The following is a 21,104-nucleotide window of genomic DNA, read 5'->3' as shown; positions in this document are numbered from 1 at the left end:
AGAAGGAAAGACTGCCTGAATAAAACTCTTTACATGAACGGCAACTTTATTAGACATTAGCTATTAGACATCAGTAGCTATTTTTCAATGTAAATCATCACTCAATTAAACGTGATTCTCATCAACCAAATTTTTTGTCAGCTTGAAAAAACAAAGAACGCCAAGTTCCCAAATCAACACTCCGCTGTTTTAAAGGGGGTGGGGTGGAGTGGAGAATGTCCACAGCATTCTAAAAATTGTGTCTGTACTCTATTATGCAAATATTCTTTTTTGCCAATAGTGCATAAAATGGGTTACACAAAAAACAGCTTAAAAACAGAGAATACTGGCTATTAGGGGAATCTAAAAACAGAGGCTGAGAATGTAGCCTCATCCTGTGACTTCCATGATCCTATTCACGTGCGGATGTTGCTTTAAAAGCTGGCCTTTTACAACAATATGACATCAGGACAGTGTCTGGACAACGGCTGAGTGCTTCCCACCTCATTTCCTGTACAACCTACTGGTGGGGGGGGAAAGCATTGCCAAGTAATTACGTACTTCTGCTTAGTTAAGAGTCTTTAATTTGGGTCGGGGGCAACCCTTCTTGGGGGTGAACATCCTCTCAAATCTGTTCTTTTCACATTCTTAGCCATCTTTCCTTAAAATTCCCAGAAAATCGGGGATCGCTGAAGGTTCGACTGGAGTCGTTCAAGAAGAACACCCATTAGTTTTGTTAGTCCACCCCCTATGCAGAAACCCCCCTTCTTCCTTCCGTCACACCACATCGTGAATCACACCTGCTCTCTATCTAAATAAAATTCATGGGCTGGTCTCTAACCAACTGAATGAAAAGCAACTACCTCCTCGTTGACCAATAATTTGACTTTTCAATCCTTAACATTTTTATACCCATCACTGAAGAAGACTAGTTTGAACTGTCTACAATATATGGTAACATAAGCATAAACCCTTGTTCTAAACTCTATCATGTGAAATGTTTTGCCTGAATGAATGAAACAAATGACTTCAAAATTCAAAATGTAGCTACAACACCCCCTGGAGAGAATTTCTTCCCTGAAGGGATTAGATTGTACTAGTATAAAAAAAACTGTTCGGTCTCTCACTTGGTAAATGATGTACTCATGGGAACCTTCAAACCACCGAGAAAACACATTTTGGTTCAACCATCAAAACAAGTCGCAGATGTCTTTTTTAGGGTTATTCCCAATGAATGAATTATTCTACCAACAAAAATTTAGATAAGAAATTCAACTTCTGCTTTCCATAGCTCTATTTAATTCCAAAAATACATTATTCTGAATTGCTTTTGAACAGTCTGTCCTCACACACAGAGTACACAGTTTTCATTTAAGAAGAACCTGGAGCTAGAAGGAAAATTGAATTCTGGAAGTGGGCAATTAATTTGATGGTATTTGCCTTTTCCAATATGAGTATGTCAAGATCAAGGACTAAATGAGAAACTGAAATCATTAAATGTTAGGGAAAGGAAAACTTAATTTAATCTCCGTGGCTGAATAAAAGATCTTATTAGCACAGAAGCAAATTCATTTCCTCCCTTCTGAGACAAGAAAAAAAACGAGATGATGTACTTGTTTCTACAAAGAGGAAGAACCTCTAGAAGCTACGACCTGTAAATAATTCAGGGGCCCAACAAAACCTACTTGGATCTTCTTGGCCAAAGCAAGAAAAAGTATCACGCAGCAATACAAAGTTTAAAAAAAGTAAAGACTGAATAATAGAGACTCTGCTGCTTAATTTTCTATGCCCCCGGAATTATTAGCCTTTTTCTATTACTGGGGAGATGAAAATGGGAAAATAAGTTTCATACATAAATAGCATATGCCCTCCACCACATTAACAACGTGTAGCAATCTAAAATGAGGAAGCTACCTCATTTTCAATAGCCGGGGTTTAACGCTTTCAAATTATCATGATTAAATCAGAAGAGATCTTTAAGGTCCCTTTTTAATGACTAGTGTTGCCAAAGAAGTGACCTCCTCCATCACATAAGAACACAGGTCCTGACAGCCAGTCGATAAAGTGACAGGGCTGAAAACATCTTTAAAAGCATATCCTCCTGCTAGAAAAGGGTCATTAAAGAGGCTCCCTCCCCCCTCAAATAAACCTAAGAAATCTTCTGACACAACAAAAAACAATAAAACAAAATAACATATAGACTTCAAGGAATCTAATATGCCTATTCAACTTTCTACTATTTTGTTTGCAAAGAGCAATAATATAGCATATAATTACAAAGAACTTACATATTTCTTATAATTGTTCCCTACAACTTCTTATGTTGATTATTATATCCCAAACAGCAGACTAGTCATGCATAGCTAATGAGGTGAGGGAAGGCGGGCCACTATGAAAGTTAGCTGAGGGTATGTAAACCCTGCCAGCTAAAGCTAATGTCTGCATAGTCGAAAGAAGCCGACTTGACACCTTCCTTATTAAATCCATTTTAATATTCTGTCCCTACAAGAAAACTTTTCTTAAACTAAATTCTTCCAACACCAGCTTAATCGTGCTATTACTTTTTGCTTTGAAAAAAATACAGATAAAGTCTGCTTATGATCTTAATACATGAGAACCACCTTTTCATTTATTAGAAAACCAAAAGTCAAAGAAACTGATGACATAAAATGATGACAAGTATGTATGTACATTGGCATACATACCACAGAAAGGAATACCATTTTGAGTTAATTGTTGTACACGGTATAAGATAATGGTCCAACTTCATTCCTTTGTATATGGACATGAAATTTTCCCCACCGAGTGGTCTGGTATTCTTGTCAAAGACCATTTGACCATATATGCAAGGGTTTACTTCTGAGCTTTCTATTCTATTCCACTGGTCTATTTGCCTGTCTTAATGCCAGCCCCATACAAGTTTGATTACTGTAGCTTTGCAATATGTTTTAAAATCAGGAAGTCTGAGTCCCCAATATTTTTATTCTTTTTCAAAATTATTTTTACTATTCAGGGTCCATTCTCATTTTTTTATGGATGCTATGATGCCAAAAAAAAAGGGTTGTGAATGCCTGAGCCCTACAGAAGAATGTCTTCAAACTTTTTGCTTACAGATACTTCCAGAGTTCTTCCCTAGTATGTATCCTTTGCACAAAAGACGTAATTCCTTCCTTATACACTGTGAACACAGATATTTTAATATACATTTATAGCATCCTTTCAAATTCAGTGGATTCTGAATACTATCGGGAAATGACACCCACCCACATTCATTAAGAAAAATGACAATCTTCTCTAAGAGTAATTTTATAACATCTTATTTCTCCTTCTGTTTCCCACTCCATTTTCTGCAAAGAATGTTATTCTAATGTAATATAGATTTTTATTACCAGGTCAAAAATTTTTCTGCATAAGATATGAACTGGAAAAACAGTGGTTTTCCTGTGATCATAAAGCTCTCAGTATTAAAATCTGTCTTCTTTCTTGATTTATAATTATTGTTAGAAGCAGATAACTGAGAAAAAAACATACATCTGCACAGATTCTGATAAAGAGCTTTTTACAAAACCTGATGTTTTGCAAAGGAGTAACTACTGAAATCCATGCCCTAGCCATTCCTAAAATTCCAAGTAAACTATCCATGGCCCTAGCCATTCCTAGAATTCCAAGTAAGCTATCTATAGCAGGGCAAGCTATTTTACTGACTTTTATTTGTAAATTAAAGCACTGTTTTAACTGTAAAAATGTAGGTTTGGCAAAGGGGCTCACTCATTAAGAGGTTCTTTCTCCATTTATTTTCCACCTGAACTGATGGTAGCCACAATAACACCAACAAACATAAACCTAAGAACTTGATTTAAAAGAGTAATAAATTAAATATTTGCAAACTCATAGGTATATTGCAAATTAGCCTAGATGTGTGGGATATGATTATATCCCAATGCCTGCACTGAGTTCATATCCTAAGGCTTCCCTTCACTGTGTGACCTTGGACAACTATTCAATCTGCATGTGCCTACATTTTAGCACTGCTAACTGTGCCATACCATATGGTAGCCATCAGCCACATTTGGCCATTTAAATAAAATTAAAAACTCTTTTCCTTGGTAGTATTTGCCACATTTCAAGGGCTCACCAGTCCAAGGTGGTAGAGACTACCATACTGGATGGCAGACACAGTGATGGAAATAAACAAAATGATATGACAGAGAGTAACGGACAAGACCCAAGGAGGCAAGAGTGACCACTTTAGATTAGATGGTGGAAAAGGCCTCCCTGAGATGCTGACATCTGAGTTGAGACCTGCATGACAAGATGCAGCTGGTGTGCAAAGACCTGCATAGAGCATCCAAGGCAGACACAAGGGCAAGGACAAAGACCTCAGGTGCAAATGAGCTTGGCTGGTTCAACAACACAAAGTATGTCTGAAGCATAAGAAATAAGGGAGAGGAGCATGCAGTGCCGGAAGTGGCAGGAGGAAGGGCCTCAGAGTCTTGTAAGCCAGGCAAGAATTTTGGATTTTATATTAAATGTACTCGCAAGCACAGACAATTATAAAGAGGGGAATGCTGTGATCTATACTATACGGGTCTTTAAGAGTTCACTCTGACTGCTTCTGGGAATGAATTACAAGAAACCAAGAGTGGACGCAGGAAGATCTGTCAGAAGTCTGGTGCCACTGGCCAGTGGAGAGCAGATAGTAGCCTGGATAGGGCAGTGAGACACACAAAACGTGTTCTTTTTCTCTGCATCCCCCGTCTACAGTCCCGTATCTACTATCCTTCACACCTGGATCTTTGAAATAGTCAACTACATTAACTCCTCAAAATGCTGTAAAAGTGCTTTTTGTGCCCATCATTCCACCAAAACTGTTCTGAACTTCCAGTCACCTCCATTCTGTCCTCATCTTAGCTGACCTCTGCTGCATTTGCCTCCGCTGACCGCTCTTGTCTCTCATCAAAGTCTGTCCTGCCTCCGCTGCTGGGTATCACACTCACCTGGTTCTCCTCTGTAACTCTTTGTCAGTCTTCTTCCAATTAACCTCGACTTGAGTCTTAACACTTTGGGACTCACTTCATGCCACTATGCAGTCACCCACCATAAAAGTGGTTTCCATCAATGATGGACCACATATATGATGGTGGTCCTATAAGATTATGACAGAGCTGAAGAATCCCCATTGCCTAGCGACTCTGTGGCCATCTTAATGTGACAGCACAATGCATCGCTTCCAAGTTTGAGTAAACAAACCTACGGCACTGCCGGTCGTATAAAAGTGTGGCACACACAATTACAGTAGCAGGCTGTACCATCCAGGTCTGTGCAAGTGCCCTCGATGATGTTCACACAACAATGCATGGGGCATGACTGTACACATAATCCTTCAAACTGATTTGACACCTTTTGCCGATAACTCCCAAATTAACATCTCTGACCCAGGAATCCTTACTAAGTTTCAGGCCCTTTATCTGGTGTTCGACTGGACCCCCTCACCTGGACATACCACCAACACTTAACATGCAAAAGGTCCAAAACCTATCTGCTTCTCTCTCTCTCTCTCTCTCTCCATACCCTTGTTCAGATCAGAAGCCCAAAGGCATCCTTAACCCCCTCTCACTCATCAGCTACAATAACCCCCATCACCCAGGCTCCCCTAGGTCCTGCAGGTTCTACTTCCTTAATAGTGCTCTACTCTAGCCCTGCCTTTCAAGTCTTGCTCTGGCTATTTCAGTTCAAGATCACATCACTTCTCACACGGATTATTGGAATTGTCTCCCACTCCATTTACCTGCGTCCCATCTCTTCTGCACACAGCTGTCAAAGCACACAGCAGCAATTCAAAAACTTGAGTGACTACATAGAGTTCCCATCTGACCCTGTCATTTCTCAGCTTCAGGTGTCTCAGAGGCACCCACTGCTTTCACAAGGTTTCTCATTATCCAGCTCCCTGTTCTTCTCTTTCAGGTTTTCGTAGGTCTCTCAGTAACATGCCAGTCCAGGCCTGCCTCCCTCTGCACACGTTATCATCTCTCTCTTATTCATTTCACTAGTACTCCAAAGGTAGGCTTAAATAGTACCACTTCAGGGAAGAATGCCCTCGTACCTCACATCAATATGCCTGTATTTAGAGATGTATATTTGTATGTACATATGTAGTATGCATGTTTATATATGTACATATCTCAGTCGCATTGCATGGGAGCTGCTAATGTATTTGTTGCAGATAAATACATTAGGACCACGAGTCCAGCAGAGCCCAAAGTGACAATGCCTCGCTACAAACCTAAATGTGCTTCAGATCGGAAATAGGAAGAAAACCAACACAAAACACACACCCTTTCTTTCGGTAGGAGACCTGTGGGAAATTCTGAGAACTAGGCAGGATCTAACAAACCAGACTTACAATTGTATACTCCGTGGGCAAAGGCTTCACACTCTTTGATGATAATAATAGGTGGAAGGCTTCTCGCCTCAATGAAACACCTGAACTTTTCATGGCCGCGTTGCTGTAATTTACACGTAAATGACACGTTTCCTGTCACCTCAGTTTTTGCTGTAGATTCTCGCTCACCTCCTGACAGGTTATTACCCTGTTTTAGGAGCCGCTTAATTCGCCACCTTAGGAGTCACTCACCCATCTATCAGCCATCTACTCTCTAAATCTGAAGGGAGGCAAGGGAAGGGGATGGGAGAAGAGAGCTGTGCGCGACAATGAACCCTCGGGGAAGGGCAGGTAGCCTAAGGCCGCAGACCCAGGGATGGAGGAGCCGGGATGAAGGCCAACATCAGGGTGCAGCGCCTGCCAACAGCTGGCAAGGAATGCCCGGGGAGGAGAGGCGATCACGGAACAGGCAACGCCGGGTGGGGAAGAAAGGGAGACGCGGCGAGACGCGGGAACAGAGCTAGGAGTGGGCAGCGACAAGAGGAAGCAGGACGAAGTTTCTGGCCGGAGAGCGAGGTGTTTAGGAGAAAGCTAGGGCGACAGGAAGGCGACACCGACGCGGCCAGGGAGGAGGGGGCTATAGGATGAGGACAGCAGGGCATCATTGCTGGAAGGCGTAGGGGGAAGTAGAAGTCCCCCCGGGCAGAGGCGGCGGGGCCGGACGGAGACCCGAACCCACCGTGAAAGGGAGAGGCGAAGCTGAGGGGCACTTACTGGGGTCCCTCCGCAGGGCGCCGCCGGAGGTGTCCTCCCGCAGGTGAGGGAAGAGGAAGTCGCGGGCGGCCTGGAGGTCCTGGAAGTAGCAGAACTGGACAACGGAGCAGGCCATGGCTCCGGGGAGCCCTGCCGGTGCACTCACCTTACCTGGCCACGCCCTGCCCCCCGCCACCCCTCGGCCGCCACAGCCCAGCCGCGACAGCTGGAGCCACGGAGGGGCGGGGAAACCGAACCGGAAGCCGTCAGCGCACGCCGGGCCTCCGCTCCGGCGCACGGCGCGTGCGCAGAGCGGCCCCGGTGACGCGATCGCGTCGCGTCACGTGACAAGCTGCTGTCTGGGGGTGCGGCAGACGGGGAAGCCTCAGAGTGACTTCGGTCGGGGGTCTGCGCTTCCGCCCGGCATCGAGCGTTTTTATTCACTGTGGCTTTTAGCTAAAGAGCGTCTCATTGGATGTTCTCCGCCTCGGCCTTTGTCATTTGACCGGTCTTATCGATGCCTTGCTATTGGCAGTGTCCTGATATTTCAGAAATAATCCCTGTTAAACCAGTGGCAGGCCAGTGGGGGACGGTGTCATGCAAGTGTCCGAGTTTGCGGAGATGACTTTCGTCTCCGTCAAAGTTAGCTTGAAATGCTCCACCTACAAATCGCCGTGGTGCTCTGCACGCCTAATACAGCGCGGGTTGCACCGTGGTACACACACTCTGACGCTCTCTGTCGACCTGCATTTGATTTTCCATTCATTCACCCATCCACCCATTCAAGAAATGTGTTGCTCGTCCTTTCTATCCAGACAGGCGAGGCATGGAGTATAAAGCAGAGAACAAGAGAGATTAAATGCTTGTTCCCATGGAGGTAAAATTCTAGAAGCAGTTAATTACTCAACTATTTAACTGATATGAACTATTTAACTGCTAATGGTAGGGAAGGAAAGAAGTACAAAGTGCTAAGATTGAACATGACAAGGAAACTTGCCTAGTTTTTTTGTTCGTTTGTTTTGTTTTATTGGGAGTTGGGGATGCACAGTTGCCAGGATCAGGTACAGATTTTGTTGTAAATTCCTGGAAGTTGGGATATCATTTAACGCCACTTTAGGTCCATGGCTGTCTATTGTAGGACTTGGCACATAGTGCTTAATAAATACTGCTGAAGGAATAAATGGAATGGTATGTGAACATACAGTAAACAGAATTACCCCTTCTTTTACAAAGCACTTTATATTTTTTAAAGATTTTATTTATTTATATTTAGATGGGAAGGGAAGAAGAGAGGGAGAGAAATATCAATGTATGGTTGCCTCTCGTGCATCCCCTGCTGGGAACTGGCCTGCAACCCAGGGATGTGCCCTGACTGGGAATCGAACCACAATGGCCCACACTCAATCCACTGAGCTACACCAGCCAGGAAAGCACTTTATATTTTTAAAAGTATTTTTCTATACTGTGTCCAATTGGATAGTCACAGTGTCATCTAGAAAGTGTGTCTTATCCCAATTTTTAAATAAAGAAATTTAAGTGAGAAGACTCGAAGTTCATTTCAATCATTTTTCTAAAAAGTAAAAACCAGAGAAGGAATTATTTTAATGTTACCCCAAAGCACTGTAAACACTCATATACTTGCCTCAAGAACCCTAAAGCAGCCATCCACTTCGGATGGCAGAAAATGGGATAGAAATAAATTGAAGGCATGTAGATGAAGTCCACAGCCTTCATGTCTGTCAGGGCTGTGTGCACAAAATTAGTCCTAATAATATAACAATTACAATTTAGTGCCCAGGTTCCGACTTCAGTAATTCCTGTTCTTAGAGTAGAACAAATTTCACAAAGTAGGATCGATAATTCCTGTATTATCCGGTCACCAGGGATCAGTTCTTCCCCTATAAAATAGACGCTTGCATTAGGGATGCTGTGAGTTTCCTTATGCATCCCAGACCTGTAATTCTGTATCTGAAGCTTGCAGAAAAGGCAAGCTTTCAGTGCTCCCGCTTTCTATCCCCTCCCCCCAAAATGGCATGCTTCCTCAGATCATCCAGTTCTGATGTTTAAACCCCCAAATAGGACAGTAATACCAAAGTAGAGTAAAATTTAAATTTAGACGCTTAGCTCTATGGTGTAGATTGAGAACATGTGACACTTTTGGGAAGCACACAGAGTCATTGCCTGAAAAACATGCAAGTTCCTATTCAGGTAAATGCGTTGTGTGGAAGCGACTGCCCTTGGCTGATCCAACTGGCCTTTGTTGTGCGCCAGGGTATTCATACATCTCTTGTGTGGCGGATAGTGAATTTCATTACCGCTCAGTTTCAATGGTGAAGTTCCTGACTTCCGTCCAAGTGGTATTGAAAAGGCTCATTCATGAATGCTTTTAAGGACTTCAGATACCCTTCACAGAAATTACAACACATTCGCGAACTGAACTCTTCCCCCAGGAAGTTGTAAAGCTCCAGGGGATGCCTCTGGAGTTCTGCCGCCTCGGTTTCTGTGCAGTGAGGGAGGACTGTGTTAGATGGTGGATGCCGCTAACTGCGCAGTCCTAAGAAAGCACATTGCAGGAAATGCGCTGGCTTTACACAGCCCAGCACAGACACCGCCTCTCCCTGAGCCGTGAATTCAGGAGCTGAGAGAAGCGATGAGACCAACATAATTGCAGGAGGGTCCTATTGTGAACCCTCTCAGGCGTCCATCACTGAGTCAGAGCACTGGTCACCATTGCTAAGAGAAAGGTGCTTACTGAGCACAGTTAGCAGCAGGTCCTTGCCAGGCTTCACCAGCAGCCTGAGGCTGAAGACCTTGAGACCCAGGATAGCAGCAAAGTGTGAAAGAAAGAGCAGCAGGACACGGAGTCAGGAGACCGAAGGTCTGTCTCAGAGAGACCGCTAATGTACTCACATGAACTTGGGCAATTCATGTCACCTTCCTGGACCTTATTGTGTTGATCTAGAAAATGGAGAAATAGAACTCTAAAGTCCATCTCTGGAATGCACAGGTTTTGGTGAGAAACTGGAAGGGAAGGGTCCGGGAGTTGGAGTGGCTCCAGCGGGGTGGTCCGTGTAGGTATCCCAGCAAGCAGCCTGGGTGGGCAGGAGTGAGCGTGAAGCCCTCTAAGTGGACAGAAGGACAGCAGTGGGACTTGGAAGGCTTCCATCATAACTGGACCGCAGGTCATCCTGGAAGTCTGCGTTGAAATGTGAACAGGAGCAAGGTCTATGAACAACTAACTAGTTGTACTCGACAAACACCCACGGAGGGTGGATAACATTTGTCTTATTACAGTAAAGGCGCAGTGGGGAGAAAAGAGCTAGCCTGCCAGAGACTCACTACTGCCCGAGGGAACCAGGCAGACTCAAAGGACTGACAAACGCAGAGTGTGAGGAGCTGGCTTTGTGGGAGAAATCAGGGAGACCCTAATTTTGATCGCTCACTTTGTGCTGGAGAAAAGGGCTCATTGGGAAGAGGTACAAACAGATTAGCTCCAGATTATAAAGACCCTCAAAATCTGAATTTGTGTCTGTGTGCAAGGTATAGCCAGATGAAGGGTCTTGTGTTTTGTTTTGTTTTGTTTTGTTCTGTTTTGTTAGGGGAGTTGGGTCATGATGGGGAAGCACTCTGTGGCCCGACTGGAGGCAGAAGGACGCTTCAGATTCTCATCACAACATTCTCCATGGGAGGCAATAGCAATGGAAGGGCACTGTCGCCCTGGAAGCTGAGTCAGAGGACGGCTGACATATGATTACGTGTGGATGGTGGGAGGGAAGACGAGACCCAAGATGGCATCCAAGTTTTGTACCTAAAGAACTGGAGAGATAGCCGTGCCACATCAGAACCAAAACGAAGAACGCAAGAGGAGTGGACTTGAGGAGAAACAGTAATAAGATGAATTCAGTATTTGATTTGTTGAATTTGAAGTGCCCGCAGAAGAGCTAGATTTTTTAAGTTATGTTTTTTTTTTTATAAAGAGAGTTTAGAAATATGGAATCAATGAGGCCAGGCTCCTGATGATGTCACCTATGGAGGTTCTGATGAAGGGCGGGAATGGAAATGACACTAGTCCCATGGAGTATAAAAGAAGGGTTGGCTTCACAGATGAGCTGGGAAGACTGGCTTGCTTTTCATTGGTTTGTGTTTGGTGTGGATGGGGAGGAAGCAGTCGAAGGACTAAACCGCCCGTAGAAGGACAGTGTCACGGAGGTCAAGGGCGGGAGGAGAAAACATTGTGAACAGGCGAAGCTATTGTGTTGACCTCCACGAAGAACTGACAGTGGGTGAAGGCTGGTCAGGTGACTGCTGGTCAGGTGACTGCGCGGAGCAGGTAGGAAGTCTCACGTGATGACCCCGCCTGCAGATCAGCCAAACTGTTTCCTTGGCAGACACTCTGTAACTACGCCGTGGGAGAGGTTAATTTTCAAACAGCCGCAGAGGCCAGCTGTGACCAGCTTTGCCTTTCACTCAGCCTAAAGGAGAAGCATTTTAGCGAGGGGCAGCAGAGTTTTATTTTTGATGGCGTTTACCAACTAGAAAGACAACTTCACTAAGTATTAAGTGTTTTTACGAATACAAGAAAGTATATTTTCCAGTATGTATTTTGGGCCAAAATCTCTGTCATCCAGACCCTCGTGACCACTTGTCTGGGCTGGGGTTTTTTTAGGGCCCTGATTCTTCTTGCTTCTGATGCTGGTGTTCTTCCCCTTCAGTTACCCTCCACACGGCTGCCTTCCCGAGGCATCGGTTCAATCGTGCCACTTAGTAAATGTACCAATAACACCTTACAGTAATCTTTCATTTGTTCACTTACGAACTATTTCCTGGCTGCTCATTGAGGTGCCAGGAGTGGCCAGAGCTCCTGTGGGCGTAAGTATAAGACCCAGTGCTGGTGGAGGCAGTGGGTTGCCAAGATGTAAGCCAGTAAAACCAGCAGAGGCAAATAGGCAGCCTCGGGGTTCCGATAAGGCATTTTGGAGGTAGGGTTTGGACTGAGTCTTCAAAGTGGAATCGATTTTAGCTGGAGGATGATGGCAGAAGGGAGAGGGGAGAAGGTTACCCAGCAAAAGAAACAAAATCATGCCCTGGCCGAGTGGGTTGGTTGGTTGGTTGGAGTGCTGTCCCGTGCACCAAAGAGTTGCAGGTTCTGTCCCCGGTCAGGGCACATACAGGAGGCAGCCGATCACTGTTTCTCTCTCTCATCAGTGCTTCTCTCCCTCTCTCTCAAATCAGTAAACATATTCTGGGTGAGGATTATTTAAAACAAGACAACAACATCTCACAATGCTTGACAGCAGCAATAACTCCAGTGCACAGAGACACACAAGCTGCTGGTTCTAGAATGGGAAGCCTGACGCTCTGGTTGGGGTGCGTCTGAAGAGGTGGCCTGAGAGATTGTGAACTTCCTCACACTTCATTTCCTCCAGAAACTGAGGACGCATCAGCCCTTCTTCACTCGCCTAAAGGTGAGAAAAATCTCCTTGTTGTTCGTTTTCTTCATGCATACCATTTTCCACAGCTTGCCTGCAGTCAAAAGGGCCACAGGGAGGGGACAAGGTTTTGAGGGTTGGGAGTGATTGTGTGTTAACGTGACCCAGCTCCACGCAACACACTTGCCAGCTTCCAGGAGCAGCTAGACTCGTGTTGAATGCTAGCTTCCTGTTCCTCCCTGGCCCACAGACTGGCAGATGCGCCCTAGTCCAGGCACCTCCCAGCTGTGTCCAGAGGACACGCCCTCTCCCTGGCTCTCTGCTTCCTCCTCCTACGTGGATTGGCATGAGGCAATCAAGTCTCTCACACTTGTTGATTTGGCTTCTTTCCAGTAGTTCATAGTGATAATTATCCTGCTGGTAGGCACTGTCTTGATTATATTTGACAATGGCCTTTTTGATTCATTTTTACCAATACGGTCCTTCCCACCGTCCTTATTAGTAAAACCCTTTGTTAGTGGCCATTCTTTCTTTCCTGTCTTGCCCAGATAGGCACCTGGAAGTTTTGACCATTCGGGACTATAGCGGTATGCTCGGAACATCTCTAAAGTAGTTCATTACTGAGCATCTGCTATGTGCCTCTTCTCTACCCGGGAGCCTTTGACATTCTTCCAAACCCAGCTCCAATAATCACCTCCTTGGTGAGGGACCTGACTTCCCCAGGTAGAACTGGTCACTGTGGACCCCCGTAGCTTTTCGCTATGGAGCTATTTCAAAACTTAGCACCTAGACTGTGCTTTATCCGCATTTCTCTCTCCCCCACTAGGTGGTGATGTCCTCAAGGGCAGGGATGTGACCTGTTTCCCTTGGCGACAGCCCTTCATCCTTTTCATCATTCATGTAATGCATTTTCCTAAAAGCCTAGTAGGTCCCAAGAAAAAAACATAGACATGTCTCATACCCAATACACCAAAGAAACACACACCTGCACTAATAGACATAGACTCTAATGGCAGACCAAGGTAAACAGGCAACATAACTCCATTTGGAAAGTGCACTGGTAGGAGCAGCACCAGGGAGCGCGTTCAAAGGGCCCCTCACGTTGGAGACCAGGGGGGCGTCCTCACTGCATCACCTCAGCTGAGAGCAGAAGGACTGAGCAGGTGTTCATCAGATAGAAACCTGACGGAGGCTGTGAAGCAGTTTTGCTATTATCACCAAATGCTCGAAGGGGGACGATTTACATAGAAAAGGAGCAAAAAGAAGAAATGTGTATTATTTAGTTTGTGCTGTACACAGCTCTAGGAGTCTCACGCACCGGGTGCCTTCCTTCGCCTTCGAGATCAGGGAATGATTTGCCAGCCTTTGTTTAATCAGAAAACCGACTCTGACTCTGTGGTGTGTATAATAATGGGCCATTAAAAAAATTACGGCCATTGATGATGGTATGAGATCAATGTAGAGTTTGTATGGAAATGAGCCACCCATGTTTATTTTTTAAAAATAAGTGTAATCTCATTTTACGTTTCATTAACTAATGTAGCCACATACTATTAATCCTTAGGCATTCATTTGTATTCTATTTTCATTTGCCTGCTCTGCCCCCCTTCCCTCCTTTCCCCATCACAACTATGTCTTTGCACACTAACTACACACTCATTGTGTGCAGACTTGGGAAAGCTAAGCCTTTCTGGCTCAATCAGTTCCCTGAAAACACATACCTTTTAGAGAACAGGTTTTTGGGTAAGGTATTACATGAAGCTCTAGACCTGGCAAAATCCACTCTGAGATTCTGTTTTCTTAAAGAAATTAATGCTCAGAAGTGCCGAGATGTTAAGCAATGAATAAAACAAGGGAATAAATAATTCACTGATGTATTAATAAATATTTCAGGGCTGAGTGGAGCCCTGGTTAATGCACGTTAATATCTTAGTAAGTGAAAGTCTTCAAATGCTTTATACATCACGACTTCAACTCTTTAGCCTTATTGGCCATAGATGTATAGATAAAATATTTAACAAAACTCAGTAACAAATATGAAGAGAACACCTTAAGTATGTTCTAATAAATGAACTCATTAATAATGTAAGAAGTTCAAAGGCAAACATGTATTTATCCTACCTTCCATCTGATTTCACTGTACTTGTTACTCACTTAAAACAGATTGCCAAGGTGCATTCTGAACACAAACATTAAGATCATTGCCATTTTACTAAACGTACAGTCTCTCTTTATGTTACAAAATATCCTCAGGGTCCATCCATGTTGTTGCAAATGGCAGTATTTCATGTTTTCTTGTGGCTGAGTAGTATTCCATCATGTATATACCACATTGTCCTTCTCCAGTTGTCGAAGGATACGTCATTTGTTTTCCTAAGTTGGCCACTGTGAATAATAATTCTTCCTTTAAATGATGAGACCTCTAGTGTGTTCAAAGTGATTTCATTTCCAACACACGATCCGCCTGTCTTTGATAAACGTGCTGACACAGTTCAGTCTGAGCCGTTCACTCACTCACACAACCGCGCCTTCGTTACACACTCACTCGGAAACCTCCCTGGGCAAAGCATGGACCTGACATCAGCTTCCACCCTCCGTCTTGGATCTCCGTATCCGTGGGCACCGCACATTCGGAATGGGTGCCACAGACTAGGCTGGGGGGAGGGTCTTAAGGAAGCGACTTCGTTCACGCAGTCGTCACCGACAGACGGCAGGGCCTGCTGTGCTGGGGATACAACACTTGGTAAGCAGCAAGCCATCTGAGACACATGCCGACTCACTCCTCAGCTCTCCCAGGAGGCTCACTATCAGATGCATGGCCAGAAAAGGCAAAGTTCCTAAAGTACGGCGATCACAGACACACATTTTCCCTGGTCCATCCCCCACATTTCTACTAAAACCATAATTACCCCCAGTTGGTAACCACAGACCTCCAGAAACCCAGCTGCTATCAGCTCCAAGCCCTCCCCTCTCTCATCCGCGGACGGTGGTCTGTGAGGGCAAGAATTCTGTATTTTATTCATCTTTGCATCCTAGGAGCACAGAATGGGGGCAGCCATTTAAATAGCGTGTTACAATTTTTGAATTAACGTTCACAAAAATTTGCTTCTTGTTGCCCGTTGACTACCTACCCCACACAATCAATCCACCTGGGCCTGCTGGGGCTCTCCAAACTCAGCTTCCTACTCATTTCCTTGGGAAGACCATCTCTGACGCCAAAGGCAAGCTCTGGGCTCCCTGGGATGAGCTCAGAGAACACCCTAGACTCCTACTTCACCGCACTTACCCGTGTCCAGGTATCGTTTGTGTTCTCTATTAGAATATAAAACCGGGGAGGGCTGGACCTGTAAATTCTCTTGCCCTCAGCTGTGCTGTAGCTCAGAAGTAGTGCTTAGAACACAGTAGGTGCTCAATACACATTTCTGGAATAAAGGCGTTTTGACCAATAGTATTTGGGACACTAACCTCTTTTCATCCTCTCTTGTCCACAGAGCTATTTAACACTCTCCCACAAGTGGGTTGGTTTTTTTTTTTTTTTCCTATCCGTTTCCTATTTCTACTGGATGGACAGACACATGATGTTCTGATGAATGCATGTCAGGGTGGCGACATGTTTCCATGCTGAGGGAAGTCTCTATTTTTGCATTTCTCTGGGGCTTCGAGTGACAAAGCAGTGGTGGTCTTCTTAACCTTGTTCCACGGGAACGTGCCTGTCCCGCTCTGTGGAGGAAGTCATCCCTCTTTTTCGAAACTGGGATACTCGGAGCGCTCGCCCTGCTTTAAATGAGCCACTAGAGGGGGCAGTGACACACTCCGTAGCTGCACCTGACCCACACCTGCAGGACTTTCAAGCTCCGAGGATCTCGGAGATCTCCTGGGCCTGGGTGTTTTATACACTCTCAGAGATGAAGGGACTGGCCTACGGCTACAGAGTTGATCAATGACAAAACCCAGATCTCTTGCTTTTGCTTCCAGAACTCTTCGGGACAGCACTCGGCCCCCTGCCTGCCTGTTCTTGGAGGGTCCTAGTGGGGTCTGCTGATATGGATCAGGTTTGACAAGGCTGATTCACGTGCTCAGAGTTCCTCAGCCCGCCAGTGTCATCACCCAAGTTTGTTTATTGGTGGTCCGCATCGATGCACAGGGGCCGGAGGGAGGAGGAGCATGAGGTAACAACAGCTACGCTGAATTCCAGCCCCTATGGAGAAAAAGGCACAGTGGGCGGTGCTGGGTCTAGCTACAGTCTTCTGGTTATAGAAGCAAACTTCCCCATTACCCCTGACTCCTCCTGTACGTGTCCTTCCTCTCCTTCCCCATCACAGGAGCACCAACCAGTAACACCAGTCTGGCTAATCACAGCTTCCGGCTTCTCCCAGACCTGGGGCGGGTTCAGCAGAAGGTATGAGATCCAGCTGGCCGATCGGGGTCCTGCCCTGGAATTTCTGAGTGGGAAATTGGAGGAACAGCTGTCTTGCCTCGGGGCTCCCGGTGCCAGAAGGAGGGGGTGTTAAATGACCGTGGTCATCCCTCCACCCAAAGAGAGAAGGCATTCCTGGAAAGGAGGGGGGTTACACAACCAGAGAGAAAAGCCAGGTGGGGCATGGAATCCAGCCCTTCGGCCCTGGCTCCTGTGGTTTCTCACTTCCCTGGAGCTGCCCAGCTATGATTCCAGTTCTGGGAGCCTACCAGTTCCTTTGTGTTGTTTTCTTTGAAGGTAGTTCGAGTTAGATTTTTGCAACAGTGAAGAATTTTGACTAGTACAGAGACAGTTCAGACTGGGTGTAGGGTGGTATCATTTTTCCTCTGGCCCTAAACTAAGGGCCAAGCCAAGAGTCCATCTTTCAAGACCAGTCTCAGTGGTGAATAGTGATTTTATATGTGTGTTGTATCCTCACTGTTGTCTGTCCCGGTTAGCTCACCCACAATGAACACGTTGCTAGTGAGGCCTAGAGCACAGGTCATGTGCTTCAGTTGGTTCTGCTCTGTCTATAACAAGACCTACCTCTCAAAACATCCAGCTGTTTTGCAATATGTGACCTTGACCCTGATGTGAACCAGAGGGGCCAGTGCACCTCTACACAGCTTGGGAAGGGAGCATGGAGTAATGGAAGCAGCACCGGTCTGACCCCTGGGCCATAAGGGTCTAATGCCACCTCCATCTTTGCCTTACTGGGAGACCCCCAAGTGCGTAATCTAACTTCCATTTACCGAGTTACCAAACATGTGATACTTGAGCAATACCCTCCTAAGATACAGTCTGGCTCTAAAATGATGTCCCTCTTAAAGGACCACTGAAGTACATCCTCTGTGAATGGCAGGTCCGTCTACCTGTTTTTGGTACAAAAACAGGTACAAAAAAGATACCATATTTACCCTTATGACCCTGCGCTCCTTGGCAAATGATGTGTTCCCCTCAGGACCGAGTCCTAGATGGGCCAGGGAGAGTGAGTCTCTTCTTCAGTATTAATGATGGTGGGGGGAGCCATTCTTTACTTCAGAGAGCTGGGAGCAAAGAACTCTCCCCCTCTCCCCACAGCCTCGCTCTGCCTCTTCCAAACTGAAGAGCTGGGGGTCATTTGGGGATGGGGCAGAGGGGGCCGGCAGTGGTCAGTGGGCCTCAGCTCACTAAGTCAGGAGGAGGAGCCCAGCCCTTGAGGAAGCAGAAAAGCAAATACTTCCTGGACCCATCTAGCTTTTCACATGAAGTTCAAGTACAAATAGGGCAGGTTGGGAAGCGAAAGCATCACGCTTTGGCGAAGAGCTTAGGGCTAAAGAGGCAGAGAATCCAGGTGAGGCAAGCACATGAGCTGAGGGACAGGTGGGGCTGTAGAGATGGCACCGAAATGGGGGGCTTGCTGCTCAAGAGAAGATAAATGCAGAGGTCATTGTGAGTGACACTCCTGGTGAACGAGAGTGAGACCTGCCGTGGTGGCCCAATGCCTGCAGGACAGCTAAGATCCTCGTGACTGAGGCCATCGAGCTCAGCATTATCATCAGGGGGACAAGGTCCCTGATGGGACCCCCCCCCAGGACACCAGGTTAAGAGCACTGTGAGGCAAAGGGCAGTTTGCTTCGGTGGTCATGCTGTTGGCAAAATAATGAGCTTGCTTGACACGTGGTAACTGTACCTGGCACGAGGTAAGAGCTCAATCGGTGATTATTGTTATTCCTATCGTTCTACTTACAATTACCCTTACTGATGGGTATCAAGTGTTCGGATTCTCCCTCCACCCCCAGGTTGTGCCTCTATGACCATTTTGAGGTGACTATGGATTCCAAAGCTCTTTAAACCAGGCCTCAACTTCTTTGAATACCCCTTTAGAGGCCTCTTATCCCCTTCTGGTCCACTCATGACAATCCACCCCAACCTCTGCCCACTTAGCCCATACCCAACAGGCCAAAATACCCGACTCACCCACACGTGCACCACATGCTGCTACGTCTCACCAGGAAAACGCCCCCTTCCTTTCATTTTTGACCTTCAGCTACGGAATGTCCGTGCATGACTGTGTTGTGTGGCCTGCCCCAGAAGTCACTCATTTGGGTGGGGGGCAGGGAGTGGAGTGCAACACAAATGTCAGGTGCGTCTGCTGTCTACCTCGCTCTGCTGCGGACCTGGGCAAGGCTGCCTCCACCTGAGGTGGCAGCTTGTTGCTCACGGCGGCGGTGTGAGCAGCAAGACCTGCACAGGACAAGGGAGCTCTGCATCAGACGGAATCATGTCCTGGAATGTTGTCGTGCTTCTGCTTGGTGGTGGGGTCACATGGGATCTGATATCACCGTCCGGAGGCGGGAGCTTCCAGGAACACCGCCACTAGCAGCTTTGCCAGGCAGACAGTGTTCATCGCTCTTGCGGGAGACAGAAACGCAAGCCAAGCAGAGCAAAACTGAAGCTATGTGCCCGCTTCCAAAAATCTGAGCAGTCAGATCACCAGGGAGGAATGGAGTTGTAATACTTGCTCGAGAGACTCAACGCCCTCACCCCTCGGCATTCGGGCCCACGGACGATCAGAAGGACCTTGGGAGGCTTCTGGCTCCACCACCTGCCTCTAAAGAAGCAACTGCAACTTCAGAGCATGTTGAGGTCTCCAGGGAAGTGATGGTGCGTCACCTGCTTTGGCGAGTGGCTCCGAGGTCACCACCAGTAGAGCAGTGGCACTCAGCTGGGCGCGCTGGGTGTCCGGGAGGAGCGGTGAGAGGGGAGCACCGGGGCGTGTCCCCCCAGCAGAGATTCTTACTCATGCTAAGTGGGTGGGGAGACAGGAACTCGGGGACAGGAATGTGGCAATCAGCAATGAAGCTTCTGCAGACCCCCTGGATGGGCTGAGTAGAACATGCTGAGAATATAAAGCTTCCTCTTCATTCATCATATGATATTTTTAATTAGACAATTTCAAATATCTAAAAGAATGGCAGAACACTAAAAGAAATACCCATATATATCCTTCTCTTAGACTCACCAGTTAATAACATTTTTCCATCTGCTTTATTTTTGTCTCTTCACACACACATACTACCTAAAAGAAAAGCAAAACCGTCAATCTACCTATCTAGTATATTTAAGTGTTTTTTTGAACGATTGTGACAAGTTATTTGATTTTCCAACCAAACGTCTCTGCTTCTTCGCCTTCTTGACCCTCTCTTTTATGGAGAGAATTTCTTTTTGGATTCAAGAAGTTTGTTCTTGTGTTTGGTTCTCTCCCACTTAAAGATACACATATACTTCCGATCCCTTGGTACGCAAAGAAGACGCATCCCTGTCACAGACCCCCTGTCACGGACCCCCTGTCTGCCTCCCAACTTTCACCCGAGAGGAAAGGGAACCAGTGGGCATTTAAAGTGACTTATCCGGTCCTGGCCAAACTGGATAACGGTAATGACCAGGATTCCACTACATTCTGTTTCCACTTGTTTGTACCAACCACCAATGAGCAGATGTTGCTCTTTGACATTGACCTTTCTGTACTGTCTCTCACTCAGCAGAGGTCACAGGAGGAACGTCAGAGGGGGCACTTCACAGGCAGAGAGCCTAGCTTCCCAGAACAGCATCCTCCGGTCTCCACCTGCCATCTGACTCCCTCTATGCATGGAGTTTTTAATATAAAAAGACGCTGTAAGAACATGTTGCTGCTGGACCCCACTTAAGCTCCCACCCCTGTCTCCCTGCCTCTCCATACCGAGTCCTCAAACATCAACATGCTCCAAATATACACAGCAGCTCCTCACTTCCTGTCGTGGATAGCGTCTGTGACTTCAAGTGAAATGACGGGCGACGCGACTGATTTTACCATCGCCTGCTTCATACAAATGAGAGTTAAGTTCCGACAGCACCTCTCCAACCTAATAATGGAATGACATCAAACAAGGTGACATCACGTCCTCACTACAGTGAACCACTCAAGCCACAGTGGTTTACTGAACAGTTGGCTGTGGGACAGGGTAAAGCCTCGACGTGATCCTTGCCCTCAGGGAGTTTGTAACCTACCAGAGAAAACAGCTATAAGACAAGTAATTTCACTTGTCAAACATGGTATGTTAAGGGAAGCGCAGGTTTTCAGGGG

At 46.1% G+C, this 21,104-nt stretch overlaps 1 protein-coding gene and 1 long non-coding RNA gene across 2 annotated transcripts in view; one reads left to right on the top strand and one right to left on the bottom strand.

The window, feature by feature from the left end:
* RAB3GAP2 (RAB3 GTPase activating non-catalytic protein subunit 2) overlaps nucleotides 1-7,384 on the bottom strand; it is a 52,592-nt gene extending 45,208 nt beyond the window's left edge. The window contains exon 1 of the mRNA XM_037069478.1: nucleotides 7,136-7,384. Coding sequence (XP_036925373.1) covers nucleotides 7,136-7,250 — 115 coding nt within the window. The 5' untranslated portion in view covers nucleotides 7,251-7,384. The remainder of the gene's footprint in view (nucleotides 1-7,135) is intronic.
* A 245-nt stretch (nucleotides 7,385-7,629) lies between these two features.
* Nucleotides 7,630-16,706, top strand: LOC119003222 (uncharacterized). Its single transcript, XR_005069905.1, has 3 exons — nucleotides 7,630-7,991; nucleotides 12,347-12,579; nucleotides 16,519-16,706. It is a non-coding gene; the product is annotated as an uncharacterized LOC119003222 (long non-coding RNA).
* Nucleotides 16,707-21,104: the final 4,398 nt, after the last annotated feature.

This window comes from Sturnira hondurensis, unplaced genomic scaffold, assembly GCF_014824575.4.
Source record: "Sturnira hondurensis isolate 20B ecotype Veracruz unplaced genomic scaffold, ASM1482457v3 Scaffold0018525, whole genome shotgun sequence".
Taxonomy (NCBI): Eukaryota; Metazoa; Chordata; class Mammalia; order Chiroptera; family Phyllostomidae; genus Sturnira; species Sturnira hondurensis.
This window is presented reverse-complemented; position numbering and strand designations above follow the sequence as displayed.